Source organism: Coloeus monedula (genome assembly GCF_965178545.1).
Source record: "Coloeus monedula genome assembly, chromosome: 2".
Taxonomy (NCBI): domain Eukaryota; kingdom Metazoa; phylum Chordata; class Aves; order Passeriformes; family Corvidae; genus Coloeus; species Coloeus monedula.
In genome coordinates, this window is record NC_138782.1 from 12,187,695 (window position 1) to 12,214,457 (window position 26,763).

The 26,763-nt window shown below is 47.3% G+C and overlaps 1 protein-coding gene across 2 annotated transcripts in view; it reads right to left on the minus strand.

Moving 5' to 3' along the window:
* Nucleotides 1-14,547, minus strand: part of ATL2 (atlastin GTPase 2) — a 37,752-nt gene extending 23,205 nt beyond the window's left edge. For both annotated transcript variants that reach the window (XM_082303073.1, XM_082303074.1), the window contains exon 1: nt 14,471-14,547. In XM_082303073.1, coding sequence (XP_082159199.1) covers nt 14,471-14,531 — 61 coding nt within the window. In that variant the 5' untranslated portion in view covers nt 14,532-14,547. The remainder of the gene's footprint in view (nt 1-14,470) is intronic.
* Between the last annotated feature and the right edge of the window lie 12,216 nt (nt 14,548-26,763).

Genomic DNA, 26,763 nt, shown 5'->3' on the forward strand with positions numbered 1-26,763 from the left:
CATATTCTTTTATTTAAATGCACACTTCACTTCAGCTGCAGTAAGCGGTCTGGTTTCTAAACAAGGGCAGACTGAAAAATTGTTTGAAAGCCACACCTGCAACTCTCTTTATTCACTTGGAGCCTGACATTAACCATCCTGTCCTACCTGGAAGTCATTAAATCTTGTCAGAGCTCAAAGACCTCAAGCTGTAGCAGCAACCTTTTGCCAGTGCAGAGCACAGCCACCCAAAGCCTCTTCAGGCCAAGGACATTTCCAAACAAACAAGTGGAATGGTCCTTTATCATTAGTTATTCATAAACAAGTAGATTCTCCCTATCACAAGGAGATAGTACTATCAAGAGCTTACACACAACATGCCCATTAAAAGCTCACATCTTGTTAACAGCATTCTGCACCACTGAAGCTCATTAGCTCAGAGGGAAGAGGAGAGAAGATTCATCCTAGACCCTACTCAACTCCTATTAGATTTCATTTATCAGCAGAAATTGGAAAGTCAAGTACAGAGCATCAAGTTGGGTTTGTTTGCTTGGTTTGGGTCAAGTTGGTTTGTTGGCTTTTTTTTTTTTTTTGACCAGGCAGCCTAATGTATCTGAAAGTTCCCAACCTACCTACAGAAAAGACCATCATGGCCTTCAATCAAGCACTTTAGAGGGTGGAGAACTACAGTGCTGACAGCTGTGAAAGCAACTTGATCCATCCAGAAGAGCTGGTTTGATAACTTCATGCTCGACTGGCAGAGAACACCCCTCCTTTCAAGATTTTGAACTAGTTAGCAGTTACCAGGACAGACATTGCACAAGCCAAGCATGTGAACTATAGAACAAGTGCTACAGCTCATCCCAGCAGCATAATCAGCATATGCCACCCTGTCAGGTGTCCTAGGCAGATGTCACACCCTTTTTTGATCCTTTACCCTGCCTTCTGGCTGCCCACCCTGTCACTCTGGCTAGTCACTTTCTCAGGCAGCACTGGAGTACTTAAGAAGTCTTTCTAGAAGGCTTCAGTATCATGGGCAGAAAGATCACATTCCACTTCCAAGAATTACTTTCAGTGCAGCCTCTGGAAACAAAGGTCAGAACAAGAAGCACCCCCTTTCACAGTCCAGTTTTCTGCAAAAGCACTGCAAAAATTCTCAAAATAGTTCATAAAGCAAACATGCTGACAGCACTGTCAGGTCAACTCAGGCCAGAAGTTTATGCAATTCAGAACTCAAAGCCCTGTCCCTTGGTTGCCCCCCACTCCTTGCCTGCCCCAGCACAGTCACAGTGTACTACTTAAAACTCAGAATTTAAGCTGATTTGTTCTAAAGCCCACAGACTGCTCTAGGTTCTTGCAATAGTCCAGTCCCAGCAAGTCAAATAAAAGAGATGAGTACTAACTTTAGAAGAGGTGGCATTCACAGAATGACCACTTCTACACTTAAGTCTTCCTAGCCAACTAGACAGCACCTCGGACTTGCAAAGCTCAGGGCAGCACCGCTATACAGGTCTCCATGACAGTACATTTTGGTACTGCTACAGAGGCAACCAAAACAACAGACTTTTGTTGGTTTGAGGGTTTTGTTTGGTTTTTAGAGTGCATTTTAACACTTGCTAAGCCCAGTTCCACCCCTGTAATGGAGTTACCAACCCAGCACATCCATCCCAATACATTCACACAGGGGGTGGTTGTTTTAGCACAATGTTCCATGTTCTGCATACAGAGCAGAGAGGCAATGCTGCCTCCTGCCACAGTATTACAGACAGGCTGGTAGATTCATCCAACTCACTCATGGGGTTGATCACTATGCAGTTGGAAATTCCCATGTGCACAGAAGATCTGAACCTCAGGCTTTTAGTACATACAGAAGAGTTCTCATCTGTCAAACCATATGGCACTAGAACTTGTAGCACAGTGCTGCAGGCCCAGAAGGTCACAGCTGTATTTTTCTTTTTTCGAGATGTTCATCTGACCTTTGAAGTTTCTGTAGTACTGAAATAACAGACTCCAGACTAAGGTCAGGTCTGCTGCTCTGTCGGGAGATGATGCAAAAAGATCATCAACTGGACTTGTCCCTGAAGTCTGCCATCCATTCAAATCTATTACTGTGGCAGTTCACCAATCACTCCCTATGTCATTTTGGCTTCTTCCAACCTGAATTATTCCATTCAAACCTGTGGGGTAATGCATGGTTCTGATTGACACAATCCCTTCCTAACCCAGGTCAAACAGGCTGGGAGACACAAGAGAAGCAACGTTGTACAGCAAGACACAGAAGCAGACAGATTTGAATGGGAGCAAATATAGCCAAGAGAAGATACTACCACTCACTTTCCCTATAAACTCCTCACTCCACTCAGTAACAACTACAGCAGGTCTGCTATTTATTCTCACCAGTTAAGTATCCAGAACAAGCACCATTTGTTGAAATACTAAGCCAGATTTTGAGAACAGTAGCTTCCTGTGTATGCACAGTATTTCAACTGAACAAACCCAACTAAATAAGCTATTTCTTATAACATGAGGTAGAATGAAAAGCCTGGTTCCCCTAAGTACACAGCCAGCAGCTGATGACCTACTTGTCCTGCAGTGTAAGAACACAGGAGCAAAAACACTCAGACACCTGCATGCCATGAAAATAAGAGACAGCCTGCTTTAAATGCAAGTTCTTCCCTTTAAGCACATTAATTGAAAGTACTAACACTTGCCTTTAAGTTTCAACCTAAATACAGCTTGAGATCTTTAAATATATTATCCACATTCTTTCAAGAAAAAGAAAAGGCACATACTAATTATCAAATTCAGCTGGTTTTAGAAACAGTACAGACTTTTGATCAACAAGCACTGAATCACAATTAGTAACTGCTTCTATGGACAGTGAGTTGAACACAAACAACTGCCCACAAATGCAGAACAACATTAAAATAAACTTAAATCCCAGTTGCTTTTTAGTTTGAAGTCACTTTCATTAGTGTAGCTGTCCCTCATCAGTACTTCCATTTGCTCTATCACAAGGAGTTTAAAGAGTATAAAGCTGCACATCTTCTAGCTGGTAGTCTTAACATCTTGTTTGAACCTTGCTAGAAGTCAGCTTCAAATTGAGACTTCCAGTACCCCTAGATACTTCAGCTTTCACCATCCCTGAACTCTTTTTTCTGGTGCTCTACAGCACCACACACTTGCCTCCATACAATAGCAGCTCAAATCCCCTGCTCACATTACAATGCAGATGCCTGACAGGCTCCCCCCACCATCACCTGAACGGTGAAAAGCAAACTGAAGTGAGCTACACTAAGATCAAGCCATCTTGCTTGAAATTTTGTTCAACCTCCACACCCTGAGGGAGTTCACGGCTTGAATCAAAAGCTTAAAATAATTTATCATGAGGAAACTTGCTGCACTGCATTTAAATGTAAGGCATTCTCTTAGTGCTTCACGTAGGAAATTTTCCTTCGAGAGAAAGGAGACAAACTAAACGCTTCTTGTTTTGGTGTAGTGAACGAAGGAAAGTGTAGGCATGTGTGAAGTGAGTTCCAGAGCACAGAAAGAAAATATGTTAACCTTCAAACCTTATTTGGACACATCTACTGAAAAAAAAAAAAAAACCAAACCCCACTAGATTTAAGCCACAAAATTGTCCTCCCCTTTTTCCAGTAGTCCTGCTCCATGCAATAAACTCACATGAAAGCCATGGGGCTGCCACAGACCTTAATGCATCGCTGCTTTCTTATTGCTGACTAGTAAATAGTGCCAAGTAGCTCATTTTAAGGCCAGAAATAATTAAATATTTCGAATATTTCAGCTATAAATAGGACTGATGAGCTAAGTTCCAAAGATTTGTTTGGACAGAGGAGTAGGGGCAGGGTACAGGGGGAAGACACATTTAACTCTCTCTGTTCCTTCAGGGTAATGGGATGTTACAGGCACACATCTAGAACTGTTACATAAACTGTGAGCTGAAGCAAGAAGCACCTGAAACTACAATTCTGCCAGGCAAGGGGAAAAAGAAGATATTCTGATGACCTAGATAACTCAGAAGCACTACTCCTAAGTGCCTTAAATTGCTTCTCTGCTGAAGGTCTGCATGCATGCAGGAGCAGACAGCTCTCCCCTACACAAAATACTGACAAGCTGGCATTTGGTGTTCCCCATTTATGGGGACCAAAAAACGAGAGGGAAACTTCATACAATGAAAACATGTAGCAAAAAAAGTCAACCCTCAAATTCAGCTCTTCTCAACAAATACAAGTAAGAGAATGCAAACAAGCAGAGACTAAGACAGAAGCAGTACAAACTCGGTAAGTAAAAAAAATATTATATAAAAGGACTGCTTTTTAGAAAGCACATTATGAACTTGGTAAGGAAGATGTTTCTTAGCTACAAGAAAAATCGTGCAGAGTAGGGATAGTGGCAAAGCATGCTTCTCCTCCTTCTTCCCCTCTGCCCAAAAATCACAGCTATTAATAGCACACTCACTGAAGGACCTAACAGGATCTCTATCCACAGTAAGATTCACCAGCACCTTTCCAGCCCCCCCAAAGAAAGCTGTATTAAAACACTAAGAGCAGATGAAAGCACTAAAAGGCCTCTTGCTCACCTTTTCTCTCCTTTCTTACCCATCACACAGGTTCTTGAGGATGGGAACGAGAGCACTCCAGATCTGACAATGCCCCAGTTCACCATGAACTCTGGAAATGACAAGTGACAGCTCCTCATGAACACTGAAAGCTAACTGGATCCTTGCAGGCTACACGCATTTGAACCAGGCAGACTTCTGTTTGTATTTCAGAGCGATTTTATTTAAGGTTGTTGCTCACTCAAGAAATCAGTATTTTCTAATTGGTTTAGGCCAGAACTACGTTTTATGTACTTTGTATGTACCCTCATGTCAGCAGCCAGTAATTTAAACAGTGAGCAGCTAACCTAAATTGGTATTTTGAGCGAGAATAGGGAAAAAAGAATAAAGTGAGAGATGCCAACTGCAATTACCCCATGTTTGCTCTTTAGATTGCCAGTCAGAAGTGGTTTAGTTACAGAGATGCATCTGCACCGTGGCCACGGAGGAGTTCAGCAGAAAGCAAAGTGAGCGCTCCCTTTGGCCACACAGGAAGGTGTGCCAAAGGGTCAGGTTTCATACTCATTTCCAGGATAAACAAGCTGCCAGTCAGGAACACCAAGATGTTTAAGGAAACACAGTAAACCAAAGATGCTTTAACTTTTCTTTTTTGCTTCTAGCAAGCTGAATGCCAGCAATAGTGTGGGCCGTAGGATGAGGGTGGTGACCAACCTCCTGTACTTAGCACTGGTGAGGCCACACCTCAAGTACTGGGTTCAGCTTTGAGCCCCTCACTGAGAGAAAGACACTGAGGTGCTGGTGAAGGGTCTGCAGCACAACTCTTCTGAGGAGCAGCTGAGGGTGCTGCGGGAGTTTAGCCTGGAGAAAAGGAGCCTCAGGGTGACCTTAACATCCTCTGTAACTCCCTGAAAGGAGGCTGTAGTGAGGTGGGGGTGGTCTCTTCTCCCAGGTAACAAGTGACAAGATGAGAAATGGCCTCAAATGGTGCCAGGGAAGGTTTAGGTTGGATATTAGGAAACATTTCTTCATGGAAAGGGTGGTCAGGCATTGGAACAGGCTGGCCCAGGAAGGGGTGGAATCAGCAAACCTGGAAGCGTTCAAAAAACAAGTGGATGTGGCACCTGGGGACATGCTGTTAGTGGTGAACATGGCAGCACCAGGCTAACAGTTGGACTCTGATCTTAGAGGTCTTTTCCAACCTTAACAATTACATGAAGCTTCCAACCAAAAGTGATCTTTTAGCCCAAGCTCAGTTCACACTCAGCTTCCCATCTCTTTCAGTTCCTGCAGCTAAGAAAGCCTTCCAGCCAGTTTTTCCAGCAGTGAACTCGAGAATTCTACATTTCATTTCAAAGAATAAAGGGTAATAGAGAGAGAGTGTAGGTCTCTTTAAAAGAACTGTCTTCTCTAGATCACACAGTTTGCAAAACTGATAGAGTAACTACCTGCAGACAACTCCAGGGAGTATGTCCGTTTCTTCTCCTTCTCCCTTTTTAATTGTTCTTAACCTGGTGGGGTCACTGACACCCACGAGATGAAAGGGAAGTGTAACATGGGAAACACACCATGTGTCAACACAATTAAGACCCAGATCAAAAATGTGAATCAAAACAGGAAAAAAGTTGCACACAAGGCACAATCAAAGAGAATTGAAACAAAAAAAACCCAAACAAATCACATTTTGCATGTGTTCACTTTATCTCCACTGGAGGAAGAGATTTTTCTCAAACAGCTACAACAAAAATAGTTTTTATCAGGGTCCCTGCTGCTAAGCACACAGAGAAACAGGCCTGGGCTGCCATTTCCCTTTCCTGCAATTAACCCATAATAATTGATACAGTACCCAAGTCCATACACTTCAAAGCCCCACACCTACTGCCACAACTCCTGAGTCTCTGCCAGGCATCATTGCTGCTGCTACACACAAATCCCTTGTTAAGGCAACAGCTCAAAGTACATTAACTCTGCCAACAGGACAGTGCCAGTAACTGCCTCCTCCTCTCTCCCCGTTGCCTCTTCAAGCCTGTTTCAATAGCACAGCTGAGTCTTAAACACCCCCTCACAGGGGCTCTCCCACTCTTTCCCATTTCCAGCACCATGCAGCACCACACTGCCTTTCCTGCTAATTTTGCCACGTATCCAATGCTGCTTAGAGTCAGCTAAAGAAGCCAAACCAGCAGAAAAAGCAATCCAATACAAGCAGTTTCCCACAAACTGTATCACCTCCAATAGGAATCCAACAAGCACTAGAACTGAAGACAAACAAACAGCAGAGCTACGCAGTCTCCTCTGCAGGGCACAGTTCAGCTGCACTGTTCAACAGTCCAGGGCTGCTGCTCTCTGTGCTGCCACTGCTGTCCCAGGTCCAGCACCAACTTATCTTGAACACCAAGTGATGTTCTGTGCACTCTACAGCCTCTGAAACAGCTGCACCAGCACCACTGAGGGGGAGGCACAAACTACTTCGCTGGGCACTGGTGCCAAAAGAAAAGTTCAGCTCTGTGACTACAACCTAGTTCAGCTGGAAAATTTCTTCAGAATCCCAAAACTCACAAGTACAGTTAAGAAGCACATTCATGTAGGAACTGACTTAGTGATATGTGATAACACTGCAAAGATGGGTAGACAACTGGGCTGTAACTGGATCTGACTGTGTGTTGCCAAAGATTTGCCTCTATCTGAAAGTCCAGATTTTAGCTGGGATAGCCAACACATTTGTTAACCTTCACTTAAGAACAAGGTTTCCTTCCCTTACAAATGGAGGTTACCACAGCTTTCAGTCTGTCAGTATTTTGCAGGCCAGGATGTGCAACTGGTGGGAAGACCTCGAGCTTGGCACAGTCCTTCCTGCACTAGAGGAGTATTCCCTTGAACACACCTACTGAATACACTGCACCTGCTAAGAGCTGTGCCTACTACAGAGGAGGCTAGAAACACATTGATTTCAAAAACACTACTTAAGTTGTCCCAAGGACATTATAACACACTTCAGTGGCTCAGTTCCACACAAGCACCTTCCTATGCTCAAAGGGCTCAAGACTTACCCACTTACCTAAGGACTTTTAACATCATTCAAGAGTCTTCTTACCACAGAAACATCAGCCACTGCTACAAAACAAGTCTCAACTCAAAGCATTTTTGATTTTTAAACACATTTTCCTGGGACAGGAAATGCCATTGTCATGTGTACCTTGATGGCTGCTGGCCAGTCAAGCCTAGAGGTATAGAATTGAAAAGAAAGAAGTCAGCAACCCCAGATTTAAGGCAAGCCACACTTATCATCCTGACAAGAACAAACACAGGGGGGGCTGCTTACTACTTCTCTTTACATCAAGTTCTCAAACTCATCTATATACATCTGGATAATCTAAATGCTTTTCTGCAGGACTACCGTATGTTGAGACCACAATGTTTTAATACACATCTTTCACTTGGGTGGAGAAGGAAGAGGGAAAGACAACTCTACAAACTCTGTTTGTTTTAGCACTCCCCTCCAACCAACAGTGTAGTCTCTGTAGATCATATTTAATGTCCTCATTTGGTGGATCCATGAAATCTTTCCTTACAGTATAGAGAGTAAACACTGGGGAGAGAAGTCTAGGATTAGAAGATTAACTGAAACAGAGAAAGATAGCAGTGTGATCCTCTTCAAAGCTCACAAAAGCTTAATCTAGTCCTAATGTGCCACAGAAATAAGTCAACAAGAGATTAGACTGAAGAACAGCTCAGTTTGATATTTGATTAATGACACAGTGATATATCTGCAACTCGAAGTACTTAGAACAAGACTCTAAGAATAATATCCAGTCTTTCACAAGCCAACTTCCAACCTCTTCAAAAGCACCAAATTGCATTTCAAGGGTCTTCTCAAACAAGCAGGATTTCTCATAGCATCTGAAGGTTCTACAAGCATTTAATCACATTTGCTATCCAAACGTTCACAGTAGACAGCATGTTCATTTTTCTATTTAAAAAAATTAATTTTATTAATTTTAGAAGTTTAAAAGCAAAGGCTGCATTTCTTAATGTTTGTACCAGCAGTATTTTATTTTGAAAGGTTTCAAAATAAAAATCTCAGCACATAACACGTAGGTCTTCAGTAGCTGTTCATTTCTATAGTACTATTAGCTTTAGAAAATAATCCAGTTCTGTGTCCTAACCCTCAAAATCATTACTTACTGCGCTTTTCCAAGCAATTTATTTGCTACCAAGTCTAACATACTAGCAGTATGATTTCCTTTCAAGAAATCTGAACTGCATTTCCTTCCTATCCTAATGACAAGCTTAAGACTTTGCTCCCTGAAAGACAAGTGTTAACTGATTTGAGGGCAGCTTCAAGGCAATGTTTAAAATCTTGGCAAAAACAGTTCCTTAGCTCAGGATTACAAAGTATTTAAGAAACTTAATTCTCTTAAAAGCAAGATGGCTTCTTGCTTCAAGAAAAATGATTATATCAAGAACCTTAACCTCATTTTCACTATTATTTTATGTCTAAGCAATACATTAAAGGAGGCCAAGCTTCCGTCTCCATGCCTAGGAGTTCACATACTTCAAGTGACTGTTCCTCCCCTGAAATCACGGCTGTGATGATTTCCCTATTAGGCAATGGGTTGACAGACAGACTGAATTTTTTATTTCACAAAAGTTTACAGTTCCCCAAGTACATCACACCACACAGACCAAGGTAAACGAACACCTACGGGTAAAAGCCAGAAGATCCTTTCTTTCATGCAGAAGAGGTCGAGGAGGGGAGGGGAGGGGAACAAGACAGCAAGTTTGCAGGCAGTAGTATCACAGGGTTGTGTTTAAAGAGACAGCTAAAATAACTGCACTTATTCTTCCACTCAGCAGTACCACCCTGCTAGAGGAGATAAGAGGTGAGAACAACTTTTCCAAGTATACACAACATAGGGAAAGCAGTCCTAACACGTCAGTAAAAGCAGTTGACACATGTTCTCCAACAAGTTTCTGTAATTTTCAATCCAAGTAAAAAAACTCCACCTTGCTATCCTGGAACCATTATCCAATATACTGCTCAAAAAGACATTCCAAATATTTTACTGAGACCAATAAGAACTTGTAAATTCAACATGCTTATCTCTGAGGTGATGGTGGGAAAATAAATGCATTATAATTTGACACTAACTACAGACTGGAACCTGATTCTGATGGCACCGGAGCAACAACTGCATAAGAGTAAATTAAGTTCTACTCTCAAATATCAATTCACTGGAAATTGCATTCTACATTCCACATCTACAATCTGTACAACAGCTTATCAGTTCAAGTCTTCAACATTTCGGCTTCTATTCCACTCCTTTAAGAGAAACTGACCATGACCTGCAGTAGCAAATCCCACCTTGCCACACAAAAAATCAACAATACACAGCTGAAAATGCAACCACTATTTGCTCATCATCTGCACTGAAAACAAAGCTGAAAATACATTTAGGACAAGAAAAAAATAACTACATGAGACATCTCCCCTCCCAGTAAAGCATACCAGAATATCTCTCATACAGGGTGTAAATGGAGGCCAAGTAACCAAGCTGTGAACAGAAAATCCTTCCCCAAAAGACACTTTATGCAGTCTTAAGAGTTTTGCCAGATCTTCTACCTATTCCTCCATGATAAATAAGAGCAGGGCCATTCTTTTAAAAGAAGCTGGTCTTTCATAAATCATTTCTGCAAAGCCCCAAGTGGACTTCTCTTTCACCTTATACTTGATATCCTATTAGTCCTGCTCGTAAGTTCATCAAACGAGCATCAAACAGGAATTCCAATATCCAGCTTACCTGCATTTACTCAGGTAACTTCTTCTGGATTGCCTTAGATGCTCAGTAGCGCCATCTTTGGTGGCAAACATTCTACTTTAAGTTCTTCCAACCTTAAAGAGAAGCCAGCTACTAAGCGTAATAAAATTAGCGTAGCTTTTCTTTTTTTTCCTGTTTAGTTAATGAAAGGAGATACTTACTTAGCTTCAAAGATCACACTTAGCACAAAAATCTACTATTCTCACACTAAAACGAGATATAAACCAGTCTTGTTACTTCAGGGAGTGACAACCCCGTGGAGCAGCCGGAATTCTCAGTGACAGATTCCAAACTGAATAGATAACTTTACGAGGTTGTTCACATGCTTACACATCCTGTGGAGACAATTCTGGCACTAAAACAGGGATGTGGGCTCCCTCCCAAGCACAAAGGGGGACAGTGAGCTCCCTGCTTTGCTGCAGAGCAAGAGCTCCAGTTAAACACCAACAGGTAGCATTAACTTACACCCTAGAACATCTCCCAGTAACTCATCTCTACACCTACAGAAAACAATGAGCATTACCTTCAAGTCTCAGGAGATACAGTCAGCCAAATTAGAAATAGCAGTGTGGGGGAAAAGACAAATACCTAAACTCCTCAGATTTACCTCCAGGATTAAGCGGGCAGTGGTTCAAATTTCAAGTTTAAATGCCTTCCTCCAGCTTGGGGAGTTGAAGGAAGGAACTTTAAAAGTTCTTACAACTTTTATATTCAAAGCATTTCAAAAAAGCTTGACAAACACATGAAATCTTGCTTCTCTGGAAATGAACACTACACAGAATACATTATTTCAGAAATAAACAGAAGCTAAAGGTCAGGCAAGTTAGTTACCAATGCTCGCAGAACACAAGTTCCTATTATGCATTAATTTGCTCCTAAAAATGCCTTGATTATAATCCTTATCCTAAAAGACATCACTTATTTCTTATCAGTCATTTCCTTGCAGCTAACTGAAACAGCAGACATCAATCTGAGCAGTCTTTTCACATGTATCTCAAACTTGCTCATTTGCTTGTTCTGGTTTTTCAGACACGAATCCCAACCCCAGAAGTGTATTCACGTAAATCAATTCCTTACACAGCACCGTGACCTTAAAATCAGCTACAGGATGAGATAATAATTCTTTGTATCATATCAAGAACAACCTTCCAAAAACAAGGAAAGCTACTTCTATCTTTCCTCCAGGACATCTCAGGAAGTTCAGGTTGCTGAAAATGTTTTTAAAAAAGAAACCCAGTCATGCTTCAGCAAGAGTAAAGTCTAAAGAACCACCATATGTAAGTATTTCTGAACTTTTTCAGTTGTTGACCAATGGCAAATACAGCATATCTGCCTATGCAGAAACTTGGAAAATATTTTTTATGCCTTGTTCACCTTAGACAGTTGAGGTTAAAGACAAAACCTAAAATACTAACAACTGGTATAGTAAGTTTAAGAAGTAAATGCAGCCCTTAGCAAAAAGTTGAAAAAATGCACTCAGGAAGCTCGCAGATCACATTGCAGGCGCAGCATGCAGCAACAGTAGAAAAAGAAATTAAGTAAATTAAAAAACAAGGCAACAACTCCACCTGATTTTAAAGTTTAAAACATCCCATTCAAAGACTGCCATGAATATCAAAAATCATCCCAGGGATGGGGTCTGTTCATAACCACAATACAAGAACAGAAGCAACTTCAAACCTGACTTATGCAAGGTGATATTTGAGTGAATACTGGTAGTTTTCCTTACGAATGCCCTTGAAACTTCCATGGGCTGTGATAAGACACACAACGATCTACTAACAACAGCACAAAGTTAAAACTGTGTTTATTACAGTGCTGAAGTGAAGCCTGCGATCATGCTGGTGCTGGTGGTTCACTACCAACCCAACAAGGACATGGAATTAATACCTGCATTTCCATCTGCTTATGACATCTGGTTTGGAAGCCAGGTAAACTCAAAGCTGGGGAGGGTGTGACACTGCCACCAGGAGATAAGTGCTCTTCTATTACACTGGAGGAAAATCCCCAGCCCTTCTCCCCCTCACAGACCTGCTCCTACCCAGGCTGGTCAGCATGAGGTAGTGTCCCTGTTATTATTAGGGCAGGAAGAGAAAACAATCCCTCATCTATCACAGCACCTCACTCCAGTCAGTAAGCAAATATTAATCACTGATATTTAAGCAAACCACAGGGACTGCAGTTGACACAAGGTGCCTAAGAAGTATCAGGACTCTTGCAAGACGTGGCTCAAGCATTCCTGTCCATCCAACATGAACAAGAGCTGCCTGGCCTCCTAAACCAGGACAGACTGTCATGTTTAAAACAATGCTTTTACAACAATTCAAGTTAAACTGTTCTGTGCTAGAACTATTTCAGAAATGTTTTTAAGTTGCAGGCAAGTGAATGTGAAAAGGAAAGAATACAGCCTTCCTCAACTCCACTCACTGCTTCCAAAATAATTCCAACCAAAAAAACAAAGAGCTATTGCTGCTATTTGAGCAGGTGCTGTAACACGATTATTGATTTTAGGGTAAGCTAGAACGTAACAGCTGTTAAGCAACACTCAGTAATGGTACAGGAGGAGTTACAGGTCTCTCCTGTTACACTGCTGCTCTTGTAACTACTCCAACCTATCACTCTGCTTTATTTCACTGTACAGAAAGCCCTTCTGCAGGCAGGCACAGATCATCCATAGCTGTACATGCAGACCCGATCACCTAAGTTGTTCCGTGACTAAAATTCATAAGCAACTAAGAGTGACATGTGCATGTTTCCACTGCTAATGATGACACAGCTAATTACAGGCCACTTATTACAGGTGTGCTGGCACTTTTATGACCTTGAGAAAACGATGCACTAATCTAATGCTTTGAGATTACTAAACGACACAGTGGCAAAAACCACAGAAAACTGAAATCAAAGAAAACTGAGCAGCACTGGGAGGGAGAGAAATCAGTCCTTGAGCAGTAAAGCAGTATCATAGCCTCAGTTTCAATCTCTGGGCTCTTTTAAATTATTCAAATTGCAGTGCTGCCAAACACATTCAAACTTTTCCTGATGCTCAGAAGCACTGCCTTCTCCTCCCTGTAAATCAAGCCAGGTGAGTTGTCACTCCGTATCTCCCAGTTTATAGTGCAGCTAGATTTCCCTATCTCTAGCTGGCTTGCAAATCAAGCAATTGAAACCAAGCGTGGCACACAGCATCTAATAGGTTTTATTTAATTGTGCCCAGTCCAATCGTTCTGCTTCCAAATTAAGTGAGAGTTACACAACAAAGATGTCCAAACAGTTCAGTGTTCCAGCGCAGTGCTAAAAACCTCACATGATCCAACTCAGGGCTCGAGTCGGTACAACCCTCACAAGTCCCAGGTGCTCCCTCGCCAAGCGTACAGCAGAGAGACTGCTATGAGCACCCAGCTTTTAAGCCGTTCTTGAGGAATACCCACACTTTAAAAAACACACTGCGCAGACTCCAGCACACCCGAGGCTGAACACCCAGCCAAAGCCATGTCCCATCCCCACCAGGGGACAGATTACAGGCAAGAGCAGCGCTGACAGCGGAGCGCACCAGCTCCATGTGGGGGACGGGCCGACACAGCTCAGTCCCCTCCTTCCCCGAGCTGCCCGGGGCTGCTCCCTCCGCCAGCCAACTCGGCCCCGGGAAAGTCGGCGCCCTCCGGGCTATCTGGCTCCGGTCCCGGCACTGTGCAACGCCAGTGCCCCCCGCTCCTCACGGGGGTGAGGCACACACGGTGAGGCCCGGCCGCACCGCAGCGGGGAATAAGGTCACCGACAGTGGCCCCCGGGCCGCCCCTGCTCCGGCACGGGCCGCCGACTGCAGCAGGGGAGGCCCCGGCCGCAGCGCGGGGAAAGCGGGGTCACCCCGCCGGGGAGCGGCCGCGGGCCAGGCGCAGGGGCCGTCGCCGCGGTTTCCCCGACGCCGCTCGGGGGCGGGCGGTCGCCCACGCCATTTTGAGGAGGGGGGAGACACGGGGGCCTTTCCCCCGGCGCCGCCCGGCGTCGCTGGGCCACCCAGCCCTGCGCTCCGGGCCGACCCCGCGGGCTCAGCCCCGCCGCCACCCCCGGTACCGCCGCCGCCGCCCCTGGGCCGCGTTACCTGCCGGGGCGGGCCGGTGGCGGGCCGGGCCCGCGCGCCGCGCCGCGTCCCTCGCCGCCATCTTGTCCGGGTTTAAAATTAACTCCCCGTGACGTCAGAGCTCCGCCGCGAGACCTTTATCGCCCGCCGGCGGCGCGCGGGGCGGGGCCTCGCGAGGGGCGGGGCCGGAGCCCCCGAGGGCACCAGCGGGAGTGGGGAGCGCTGAGGGGCCGGGAGGCGTGAGGGCAACGCGGGGCTGGGAGAGAGAGACACACACAGAGACGCGTACACACACACACACACACACACACACACACACACACACACACACACACACACACACACACACACACACACACACACACACACACACACACACACACACACACACACACACACACACACACACACACCTGCCCGGCTCAGCCCGGCCCCCGGGCTGAGCTGTGGGTGGGTGCCTCCCTCACGGCCCCGCACCCCGCGTCACGCTGAGATGGAGCAGAGCGGCTCCAGCGGGGCACAGGGTGAGGAGCCCCCAAGCTACACAAAACACCTCCTCAGGCTGCGCATCCCTCCGGGATCCCTCACGCCCTCGGCCGCAGCAGCCGGCGCAGCTCGCTGATGTGGAGCGCACAGCCGGACCGTCACCCGTGTGCTGCTGTCCACCTCCACCCTCATCCTGCTGGGCCCCCACGTCCCATTTCCACCTCTGCTGGGCCCTGGGGGCAGCCAGGAGAGCGACCGGACCGCTCTGCATTTCCAAGCGTAACTCCAGCTCCGCACTCCTCACTGTAGCAGTGCTGCTGCACTCGGGCTGGAAACACGCAGGAGGACAGCTCTCAATGAGAACAAGCCACACAAGTTTCCAAGGAACCCAACATTCCTGCAGGTTCTGGGGTTTGCAGGAGTCTTGTTCCTCTCAACCCGAACTGACCTTGCTTCATGCTTTTAAAAGGCCAGCTGTGAAAGCGAAGCTACCCTTACTGCACGGAGTTTTTAAGTCTGTGAGGATTCCTATGGCTAAAGGTTGTGTAAACCTCCACAAGCGAATTGGTCAGTATGACCTTGTCACTTGTTAGAAGAACACAATGTCCAATAAATCATCATGTGAAGTGAGCAACAGGTTTGCAAAACCCCACCTCACTGTGGCAATGCTCTCTGTAGAAACAATTTTTCTCAGTCTTTAGCTGTGCTAACTTATTTGGTCCTGGAGAGGCAGCTTATGAGTGACAGCAATCTTAAAAGCAAACAGAGTTTGGTTCTCACAAAACAGAGGTGGAGGGAAAGCTTAGAACAGATTTTCAAAGTAAAAACCAACTAACTATCATGGAAGCACCTAAAACTGCTTTCCAAACATTGCTTTCCACCCTTTCCTATTGAAGTAGCGCCTAAGGGGTTTCCTAACGTAGGGGCTCATGATACCTCCTGCTGTGCTTACACTGACAGCCCTTGTGTCAGAAAGTTTAACATCTACAACACATGAAAAAGAGATTAAAATACCTAAAAGATGCTGTAATCACAGCAAGTGAGAACTGCAGAAGGATACAACGATCAAACTATTATCATATATTCAATTCTAGTTATGACACTTGGATTAATAAAATATGCAGTTCTGTAAAAGAACTTTATTATTCTAGGTTTACATCAGCATAAATGGAAGCAGGATTCAACCCCTTTGTACAAAAGCATTCATATGAATGCTAGAAAAAAGCCTAAAAATGTTGCCATTGGCCTTTTGCAGTTTTAATATCCTCTACTTATTTGGTGAAAATGAGTGGGCCATTGCTTGTCCTTCTAACCTCATACCAAGCCAAGGAAAATTTTCTTTCCATCAGAAAGAAGGCAGAGCACACTCTGTATGCAGTGGTATTTCAGAGATATTTCAGGCAATCAGGCGAAGGGAAATAGCTTGAAGTAAAACACATTGAAAGCTAGAAACACTGTTAGCTGGCAAATTTGAGATTCAGTAGCTCAATATGAAATCTAAAAAAAACAGGGGGGAAAACGCCACAATATTAAAGAAGTTTCCTAATTCTGCTTTGTTCCTGGTCAAGTCTGGAACAGTTTATGCAGAGAACAGTAAATAGTGCGTGTTCAGACAGATAGATTTCTGCTTCATGCAACAGGATTTGCTGCTGCTGTAACGTGAGAGCAGAAGTCGAGAACTTGGAGGTCAGAAAGCTCAGCCTTAATTCTGTCCCCTTATGTTTGCAGGAAGGAAGAAGACATTTTCTGAGCTGAGGGTTTTGCTATCAACATGTCTTCTCCTGGTTGCAAAGGTCCCCATCTCCACCACAATCCAAGCTATATTCATCTGAGCCAGGCTAGGAAAGGAATTAGGATTGAAACTGCTTAAACTGGCTGTGGATTTGGCCTGGAAGTAGCTTGGGAACAACTGTGCAAATCACAGGCAGGCTGTGGTGGGAAGGGATTGCTGGAGCAGAAGGACACGTCTGACCCGCAAGTGCAGGCTGGGCCAGTAGTCCCCTCAGCCACCAAAGTCACAGTTTTGTACTACAGACAGCATCTTCTCTTGGATTTGGCCATGCTGCTCTAAAAAGTCTGCTGTCCCAAGCTTGTCCCAAACCCACTCTGGGCCAGTCAACAGCACCAGTATCACCCATGCAATGAGCCAAAGGCAGCTTGGAGAGCTGTCCCTTCCTGCGGCTGGAAGGGAAACAGCCGCCACAATGTCTCCTGGTCTTCAGGCACCACAGCATGGCAGGGGACTGGCCAGTTCCTGACTCATGCAGGCAGAGGCACCCACTGGACACTAGGAAAGGCTGAATCAGACTTGGACTCTTTATGTTTTTCTGTATAAAGTGTTTCTCTATCCCCATCAGCTAACCTGTGCAATACAGTTGGATTTGTTTAAGATGATCTGTATGATGACAAATCCTTAAGCCAAACACCTACCTGAAGCACGCTGAGCACCACTCCTGGGCTGGGGAACAGAGCCATGTCCCACCTTGGAGGGCTGAGGGTCCTGGGATAAGCTGGAGACATCTCCGTTGGTGCTTCTGCGCTTACCAACCTCTTTCCTCATCTGCTTCAGGCTGTGGAGTCCAAACTAGTGACCAGGTGATTCCCGCTCCTCCTTCCAGATTGTGCAGTGCTGCAGGCAGTCAGGAGCTGAGGACAGACAGCTGTGAGATAAAGCTGGCTCTTCTGAAACCCACCCTGTCTGCAGCAATAAGGCACCTCCAACCCTCTGGCTGCAGTTGCTAGGACCACCCAGGGCTTCCCAAGGAATAAGACTGGAGAGGCAAGGAGAGGCCAGCTCTGCAGTGGTGAACCAGCACTAGCACTGGGAACAGCCAGGGCAGGCAGTGGTCAGCTGCCCTCCCACCAGACACCACCAAGGGAGCTGTGTCACTAAGGCAAGTCTGAGAGGTCTTAACAGATTCCCACTGGGAAATCCGTCTGGATCTCGGCCTGGCTCCCAGAGGCAAACACGTGCCCTCCCAGAGTTTGAAAAAGCCCTGCAAGGCACTTTGTCTTGCTTTTTTCTAAAAGACACCCAGGCTGCAGTACCACAGCCCTACTACTCATGGACTTCATCTACTCACAGCTTCCCACCTCTTCCAGCTAAAACGCTCCTCCCTCTGCTCAGTGCCAGCTGGCCCTGGAGGATGTGCTGCTCCCCGAGCCCCTGCCCACTCTGCAGCTGGATGCTCCCGTTGGCTCCCTCTTCCCAGCACCCATCCCTGTGCCCTGCCCACATACAGGAACACGCTGCTCGGTCCTGCCCAGGTTGGTTGATGTTTGCCTCACCACCTCGGCAAAGATCTCAGCCCTGTAAACAGGTAATCTTGGTTTCATATGCATTTTTTTTCTGGTGCTTCACATTTCCCAAGGGCATCTCTCTCATATTCAGGGCTGCCTTCATTTGTCATACAGGTGATCTAAAAGTTGCTGTGCGTCATTCGAGAGTGCTCAGCACAGCCCCGAGCTTGTAGCTACCTGCGTGTGTTTGCATAACCTGGGGCTCACACAAGAAAAGCCAAGGTGAGACACGGTATGAATCCAAGCCTGGTTGTTCTTCTGCAGTGAACTCCAAGAAAGCAGAGGCATTTGGGAGCAGAAAACAAGTTGGGAAGGAGGAGGAAAAAACCATTTTACTAAATCTCCTGAACCTGAAGCTGCCCCACGTGCTGAGAGGAGATGCCTTTTTAGCTGGCTGCAGGACAAGTGCTCAAGAAAGAGAAAGCAGCCCCTCCCATACCACTAATTTGTAGCAAACTGAGTGGGAAATGTCTCATTCTTCCCTGACACTCACCCAGGAGCTGCTCCTCTGGGGAGGAACACTGAAATAACATTGAATTTTAGCCATGAGAGCAGCTCAGAGCAAGTTGCTAGGCACTAGCTGCAAGAACTGCCTGCAGGTGCACTTGCAGGAGAGGTTGGGCCGGTTGATTGGGCTCTCTCGGTATAGCCAGAGTGCCAAATACCTTTGAAACGGGCATAATCCGTTTTCAGCCTGAAGGAGTTATTGCACAATCTTCCCAGGATTAAGGGTTTAAATCGAGGGACTGTGTCACAGCCGGGGAAAGGGCAGTGGGCAGGCTCAGGAGCCATGCTGGCCTGTGTGGTACGTGTTACAGGGGTTCTCTGGGGTGGTGGGACGCAGCCTGCCTAGGGAGGCGACAGTCTTGCAGGGGCACATGGAACCCATCTCCCTTGTCCTGCCCTGTCTACATCTTATCAGGGTGACTGAAGTCTTCAAAGGATTAAATGGCTAAGTGGTTTTCTTCTGCTCCCAGAAACGAAGCTCCGTAGCCAGCTGAAGCTTTTAATGCAAGCATTTGCTCAAGCGGAGCCCTATCATTTCAGTCTGTATAAACACGATGTGATTACCATCTCACTCTTATGCAACAGCACAAGATGAGGCGCTTTTAAAGTCTGGGTTAGATACTGACTCCTGTGAAGGCTGCAGTGCTGCTTGGAGTGCCAGTATGCCTGCAAACCCCAGGACTGCCCCACGGCAGAGATGCCCCTGTCCACAGCCACCACGTTGCTTCCAGTCTCACCTGGAGGCCAGCTCTGCTTACCCACCTACTGCCCGCTCTGCATCTCTAAAAATGAGAAGCACCTCTCGGGTTTTGATCCCCTTGGTGTCATTTCCAAATGACCCTTTAGGTCATCAAGGCCACCACAGAGAAAGAGCTTTCCCACCCACACCCCCAGACTCTATCTTCCAAACCACTTGTCCTAGAAAAAGAAGAATTGCTCCAGCTGTCATGGTGACACACATCAAATGTCTTGCAGAGATAATCACACCAGCCCCTGAAGCCCCACAGCTCCCTCCAAGAGCTGTATCTGCTTTTCTGGTACAAACAGCAGGGCTCAAGGGAGGAGAAGTCCCCATATGATCAGTGACTGCGCTTCAGCCTGTACTACCAGTGCTTTGTCTGCATGGTACAGCATGCAAAAATCAGGCTACCAGGGACAAGTTGGGATGGAAAGTACTCCACCACCACAGAGGCCTCAGTGACAGTTCAGAGTCTCACAAGGAAAAACGCTGCATAGACATTTCATTCTTTAATGTAACAAAATCAGACTGGTTTAGCTTAATGGGCTGCAGGTATTTACCAGCAAACACTCCTATCAGCACTGGCTGTGGCTTTTAGAAGAGGATATTTGTCCTTGCAGCATAACTGATCTCTCACATCACAAGCCAGCTCCTCCCATATGGAGCAAAGCATCACCACATGATCCTGATTTGAGGGAAGCAGCACAGCTTTAAACCTGGGGAGGGTGTTTGGAATTGAGCCCCGTGCAGGCAGGCCTGGCTTCTGGTTGCATGTGGGGTTAGGAATGATTTCCCTGGCATACAAGGGGTGCTAATTACACAGCAGAGTTTATTTGCATCCTTTGCAGCTACATGACTGGCTTGCTGGGTGAGGCTTACAGGTCCTCACGAGGAAGTAGGTGGTTTATTCATGCTTGTTAAACATGCTTGTTTTCCATGCAAGTCCAGACTAGCTGCATAGAGATGAGTTGTGCTTAAGAGAATTCTGCGGAATTCCCACAGCAGAATCTGACCTGCAGCTCTCATTGTCCTTTTCTGGAAGGCAAATCCCTCCAATGCAGGGTCACGCACACATCCTTGGATGAGGCTGCATTAGCCCATGGCTCTATCAGGGTAGGATGGGTTTGGATGTCATTTAGCCACATGGTCGCAGCTCACTGTACCCAGCTCAGGAGAAGCTTTGGACTAGCACAGGCTGCCTTGCCAAGGACTTGGGTACCTCAAAGACAGGGTAGCTGCCAGCAGGAGCTGGCATGAGACCCAGTGATGGCAGCACCCCGGAAACCCGGGTGAGGCGGGGACCTGAGCTTCCCCCACCAGCACCATGGGCTTATGAGAGGGTACCTGGGGCAGCAGCACCCTTCAGGGCTGGGATCACTCCTGTGCTCCCAATCAGGCCTGGATCTGGGTTGTGATCCTTAACACCCCGATGAAACTGTCTGGATCCAGTCTCAGGTACTGAAGCAAAGTCTGGGCCTGAGTCTAGACACGAAGGGCAAGACCAGTTCTGTGGTCTGTGTTTGTAGGTTCAGTCTGGCCCCTGGGCCAAGCTAAGGACACAAAGTAGAATGTGCCATTTAATCTGGCTGGATTAACATGCAAATTTAATTACATTTCATCTCTTCTCAATAAAATCTAGAATATACTGTTGAAAAACTGTAGTCTTCCTCCAAGAATTTTTGCATACGTTTGAGCAGGGAACTTGCAGCACGGAAAAATTGCAATGAAACGAGAAACCAAGTTTTAGCAAAACCCAGAGGGTGGGGTTGAGATCAGCATCCTGTCATCTTTGGATCTGTGAATCAGATTCAGAGGCTGTCCTGCCCCCTCTCCTCCAGGAAGATTGTACAATGGATTTAGGTGCTGTCCTGTATGATCGCTCCATGGCAGCTGTCTCTGTGCACCCAGTCATCTACAAAAAGCACAGTATTGCACTGGCTATGATCACATTTAGGTAGTTTGACAAAAATGGCTCCAGGGACTCATCACAAGTAAAAATGTAAAATTGTTTGGAAATATTAATCAGGGGGTATCACCTGTTTTGTTCTTCTCAAGTAATGTTAACCTGCAAGAGACAGAGAAATAATGAGAGAAGGAAAGGGAGACTGCAAGCCTGGCTGTAGCAGAGGGCTGGAAACCAAAAGCCAAATTCATTTGAGATCCAGGGATTAAGATCCAATCATTTGACCTCAGATTAAAAAGTGGGTGAGCAGGACAAAAAATAGCTTAAAACATTTGGGAAAGTGTAAAGGAAAATACAGCAGGATTAAATTAACAAAACAGCTGCATTAAGCCAGAATGCCTCCCCGATCACAGGCAGCAAATCCAAGTAAGGGATGCCTCAAGCTTCCTCAGTGCCATCCAGTCATCCCCCAGCTTTTCTATTTCACAGCCACCCTCTGAGTTAAATCAAAAGGAACTTGCCCTGCCCCACACCAGTTTGTTGCTTGTACTGAGCTGCTCTCCCTCACCCTCAGGGGAGCACAGCCACCTGCCAAAAACCCTTATTAGGAAGAAATTACCCAGCAGAAGTAGGCTAGCTATCTGTAAATGCGTGCTTGAGGACAGGAATCCCAGGGCAGTGGTGCTGAGGCTCTGAGTGCAGTGTGGCTGCTTCCCAGCTTTGCTTTGTGAGCTTTCCTTGCCAGCGTGGTTTCTTTTCCTGGACTTGGCCTGTATCTCCTAGGGAAAATCATCCAGCTCCCTTGAGTGACTGCTTACTTGCAGCCAACACAGGTTATCAGTAGCCATTCCCACAGGTTCCCTGATGTCCTCCAGGTGCCCAGTTCAGCTACTTTCTTCTGCAGCACCTTTGAAATCATTGACACAGTGCTGTTAAAAGGGTGTCAGTCCACAGTGGGCCACACAACCCGGCTGTGGCACTGGCCCAATCCCTACGTGCTGGTCGGCAGCTCATGGCAGGCCACGGCTCTGCCCCAGCCTTGGCTCCACTGCAGGTTTAGGAAATGCAGAGAGCAGTCATGGGCTGGGGGACACAGAGCTGTGCTGGATGGATCCTGGGTCTCCTCCTTGCCCAGAGCCAGCAGAGACCCAGTGTCTCTGTGGCAGGCACAGTTCCCTGCTCACACACTTCAAGCCACAGCATCCCACAGACAAACACCAGCCTTTCCTCACCGTGGCCAAAGCCACATCCCCCCTGTGACCATCCTACAAACAGGCTGTGTCCTTGAGAGTGCCTCTGTCACTGAAAATTCCTTGCAATGAGGAACCCCAAGGCTGGGAAGGGTCTGAGCATGGAACTGCCCAGAGGTGTGTTACTGCTTTTCCTTCTTCTCCTTCTTGTCTGGTGGACAGTGATCCTGTTTTTCCAGCAGCCCCACTGCCAGCTGCAGTGGCCTGGCAGGCGCAGTGACCCCAAGTGATTATTTAACAGCAGATTGTATAACAGAGCAGGGCAGACATTACATTTCTGTCTCTGACCTCAGCCCTGGGACATCTCCCACCCATAAAACTTCCAGTCTAATCTTTCAGACCTCAGAGGAGCAGCCTTAGGCATCTGACACCATCCTTCAGAGATGAGTGACCAGTGGGGACCAAGTAGCTGTAGGCAGGAATGGGCTGCCCAGCACATCTCAGTCCCACAGAAGGGAAAAGAGGAGGGAGTCTAATGTTCCACAAAGGCTCAGGTTTGGAGTCCAGATCCTGCTGAAATGCCCAAGATGACCCTGCAAAGTCCCTCTGCTCCCTGCAATCCATCTAAGTGAAGCACTACACTCGCCCCTCCATTCAGAGCGAGCTGTGCCAGGGTGAAGATGGATGAGCTGGCCTTGAGAAGGGCAAGACAGCTCCAACAGCTCCTCTGGGTTCCAGCCACACTGCCTCTGGGATCTGGGAGCAGTTGAACTCCTTGGACCTACTCCAGAAGGGGTGGACAGTGCCTAGGAGGCAGTGGAGAGGTGTCTGCTGCTCTGAATAATCCAGAATTCAGGATATACAAGCCTTGTGCTGCTGACATCCCCAAACTGTGTTGCTCTTCCATGGGGCTGAGGAGACAGTTCAAGGCAGTGACCTGTATCCCTCGGTGGTCAGGAGGATGCTGCAGTGTTACAAAGAGATGGGCATGGGCAGGCCTTGCTTATCAGTGCTGGGCACGTGCCCGCTGACTCAGGCTCATCTCATTCAGAAATCCATCAAACTCAGCTTTTCCTGAAGCCTTATTGGAGCAGACACAACAAGGAGCTTGTTTCTGAGCTTGACTTCAGCAGGACTTGGTGGGTGTGAACAGCCCCAGCAGATTGCTGGAAGCTGGAGAGGACTAGCAGGGCCACCAGGCTGGTCGAGGTCAGAGGACATTGCCTTCAGGGAGAGGTGGAGATAGCTGGCTTGGTTAGATGTGAAGGAGCAGAGGTTGGGGTGATGTAGCAGAAGTCTACAGTGACTTAGAGGGAGATGAAGCCAAAGTCTTTCCAGCAGGTAAGTTAGCCTGGCTGGTTCAGACAGGGTGTTAGGAAAAGCTCCTTCCCCAGAAGGGTGGTGCAGCCCTGGGACATGGACCCAGAGTGGAGGGGTTTCCATCCTTTCAAGTTTTCCAGCCTTAGCTGCTCTGACCCAGCTTTGGCAACAATGCTGCTCCAAAGGTTGGATGAATCTGAGACCTCCACAGGCCCCTTCTCACCAGCACTTTCTTTGGGAGGCAAAATCAGGCTCCTACCTTGAGCCATATGTGCCAACTTCTCTCAGACACTGCTCCTGTACAACTCATCAAGATGAACCTGCTCAGGGGTGCAGCAGTCCAGAGAGGATTTCACAGCAGCCTGAGCTTAGGAGCACACAGTTTACCAACAGCCACAGCAAAATAAGTCCAAAGGGCAAGATCAGAAAATCCAATATTTAAAATCTGTGACTCTTTCCACGGCTGGGCTGGAGAGGCAGCTGCTGCAATGTGGGTCTAACCATTAACCAGGGGGCTAGAGGGGTGTGATGCTCTCTGAAGAACAGGATGCTGTGCCTGAGGTCTGTGTGTGCCAACACTGGGAGAGGGTGTGCAGCTAGGCACAGGGATGTTCCTGCAGAGCCCACACTGAGTCTGGAAACTGCTGACATGTCTGACCCCTCTGCACCCTTCAGCAGCAACCAACTCCCACAGCTCACCTGAAACCATGTCTGACCAAGCCCTTGGCCAGGAAGAAAATATTAAGAAGGCACATTAATGTATTTTTAATAGGTTACATAACCAGTTAACTTCAAAGCTGTCTTACAAACAGGTGACACAAGATGCCATTGCTTCCACTGAGAGGTGAGCCAGGCCTTTCATGCAGAAAACATTTTGGCTGTCTCAAAGGCAAATTCTCCCTTGGAGGAGGCAAATCTCAGCTGGACAAAGCAGCTTCCATTTGCTAGGAACATTTTGATTTTTCAAAGCTATCCTACTTCATTTACAGGCAATGGGGAACTGGATGGGAGCAGGTCCTTGGATCTTTAAAGTCTCTTGTGAATGGCTGGTGCCTGCAGTGCTGTTGCTGGCAGGGACAGCCCTGTCTGGCCCTCACCCCCCTGGAGTGACGCAAGAGGTGCCTTTGCACTTTGCCTCAGTAGGAAAGCAGAGCTGGCAGCAAAGCTGCCCGGGAGGCAGCACAGGAGGCCGGGGGTGAAGGACCACAGCTCACTCACCATAAGGCAGGGTGGGGAGCAGCTCTGGGCAGAGGGTGTGCCCAAGGAGTGTGTCCGGGGCCAAGTGCTCCCTTATCGCATGCTCACGTGGCTGTGTTTACCAGGCTGCTCCTCCAGCTGTCTGTGGGCTGGAGTTTCTACCCTGCTCAAAGGGCAGGGGCTCACAGTGCCTTTTGCCATCTGAGCACACAGATCCAGCAGCGCTTTCATGCCCAAGGACAGCCGGCCACGCTGCAGTGCAGGGGTGTTCCCCATGTCACAAGGAGCAGGGGTGTCCTGGCATGGAACAGGCCGAGATCCCGGCCCCCAGGTCTCCCCCAAGCCAGCAGGACAAGAACCATAGTGCTCACTGCCTGACAGCTGTGGGAGTGGGAATGCCAGCAGCTGCCCTGCATTTTCAGTCTTCTCTCCTGTCCCCAGCACAGCACAGCAAATGGCCCAGAGTGTGGAGACAGAGGGCTGCCAAAAATGCCAAACCACAGCTGGTTCTTCTCCCTGCAAGTGTTATAAAATCCATGGCTAAGTTTAAACACCAAAGACTGTGACCTCTGGCTCTAGGCTGACCCTTGGAAACATGTGCCCCAGCCTGAAAGAGGGGAGCATAAACAAAAGGAAAACCCAAAAGGAGCAAGTCCAGAAGGAAAGCATGGCAGGAACAAGCCCAGCTGAAGCCAAGAAGGGAGGGCAAAGGAGCAGCGTTCCAACAGGCACTGCTATGCAGCTGCTGTACAACTGTTGCAACATTCCTATTCTGAAACCCCATCTAAAGCCACTTTTTCTTACGTGCAATGAGGACAGAAAACAAAAAGGAGGTGGAAAATTCCCAAAATAACCTGCATGGTTGACATGGTATAAAAACAACTGTTTTGTTCTGGGTAGAAGTGGACTGTCTCCAAGTTTGAAGCTGCCCCCAGTCTCTCCCAGGAGTGAAGATAACACTAGGGAGTCCAGAGAACAGCCAGAGTTTGACAGCACACGGCTGGCAGGATCAAGACTTTGCCCAGCTCCTGCTTTGGCCCAGTGCAACCTCTACCAGTGTTAGTGCTTCTCCTTCACCTGCGTCTTCCTTCTGCAACTCATCCTTATGGAAAAATGTGCCCACAGCCTCTCCCCCCCACCCCAGTGTCCCTTTTGAATCTCCCACTTGTTTTGCCAACGTGGCAGTGGCAGTGAAGTCCCTGAAGCACCCCCCACAGACACCCCCTACAGTCTCAGCATCCTTCCAACCCAGCTCTCATCTCCTGCTTTGTGCGTGGTGAGAGGGGGTGTCTGTACCTCGTGACCACCTGAAAACAGGCTCCTCCTTGGAAAAAGCCACCAGAGAGCTCATCAGGCAGGCAGGGCTTGCTGCTCCCTGCGTGGGGGTGAGCTCCAGACAGAGCCCGCAGGGCATGGCTCAGGAGTGGCACCATCCAGCAGCCAGGCAGGAGCCAGGGAGACAGACACAGCCCCACCTCTGCCAGTGTTTCCCTGGTGCCCCCACCATGAGAAGTGGGGCAAGCAGAGCCCGGAGAAAAAGCAGGAGGAAAGGGAATGGGAGCCAGTTCCACCCTCTCCAGGTAAACGTGCAGGCTCCTTGCATCTCTTTTGTGAGCCCTTTGAGGCAGATGTCTCACCCCACGGGGGACCCTCTGAGCTCCACCTATGCTGC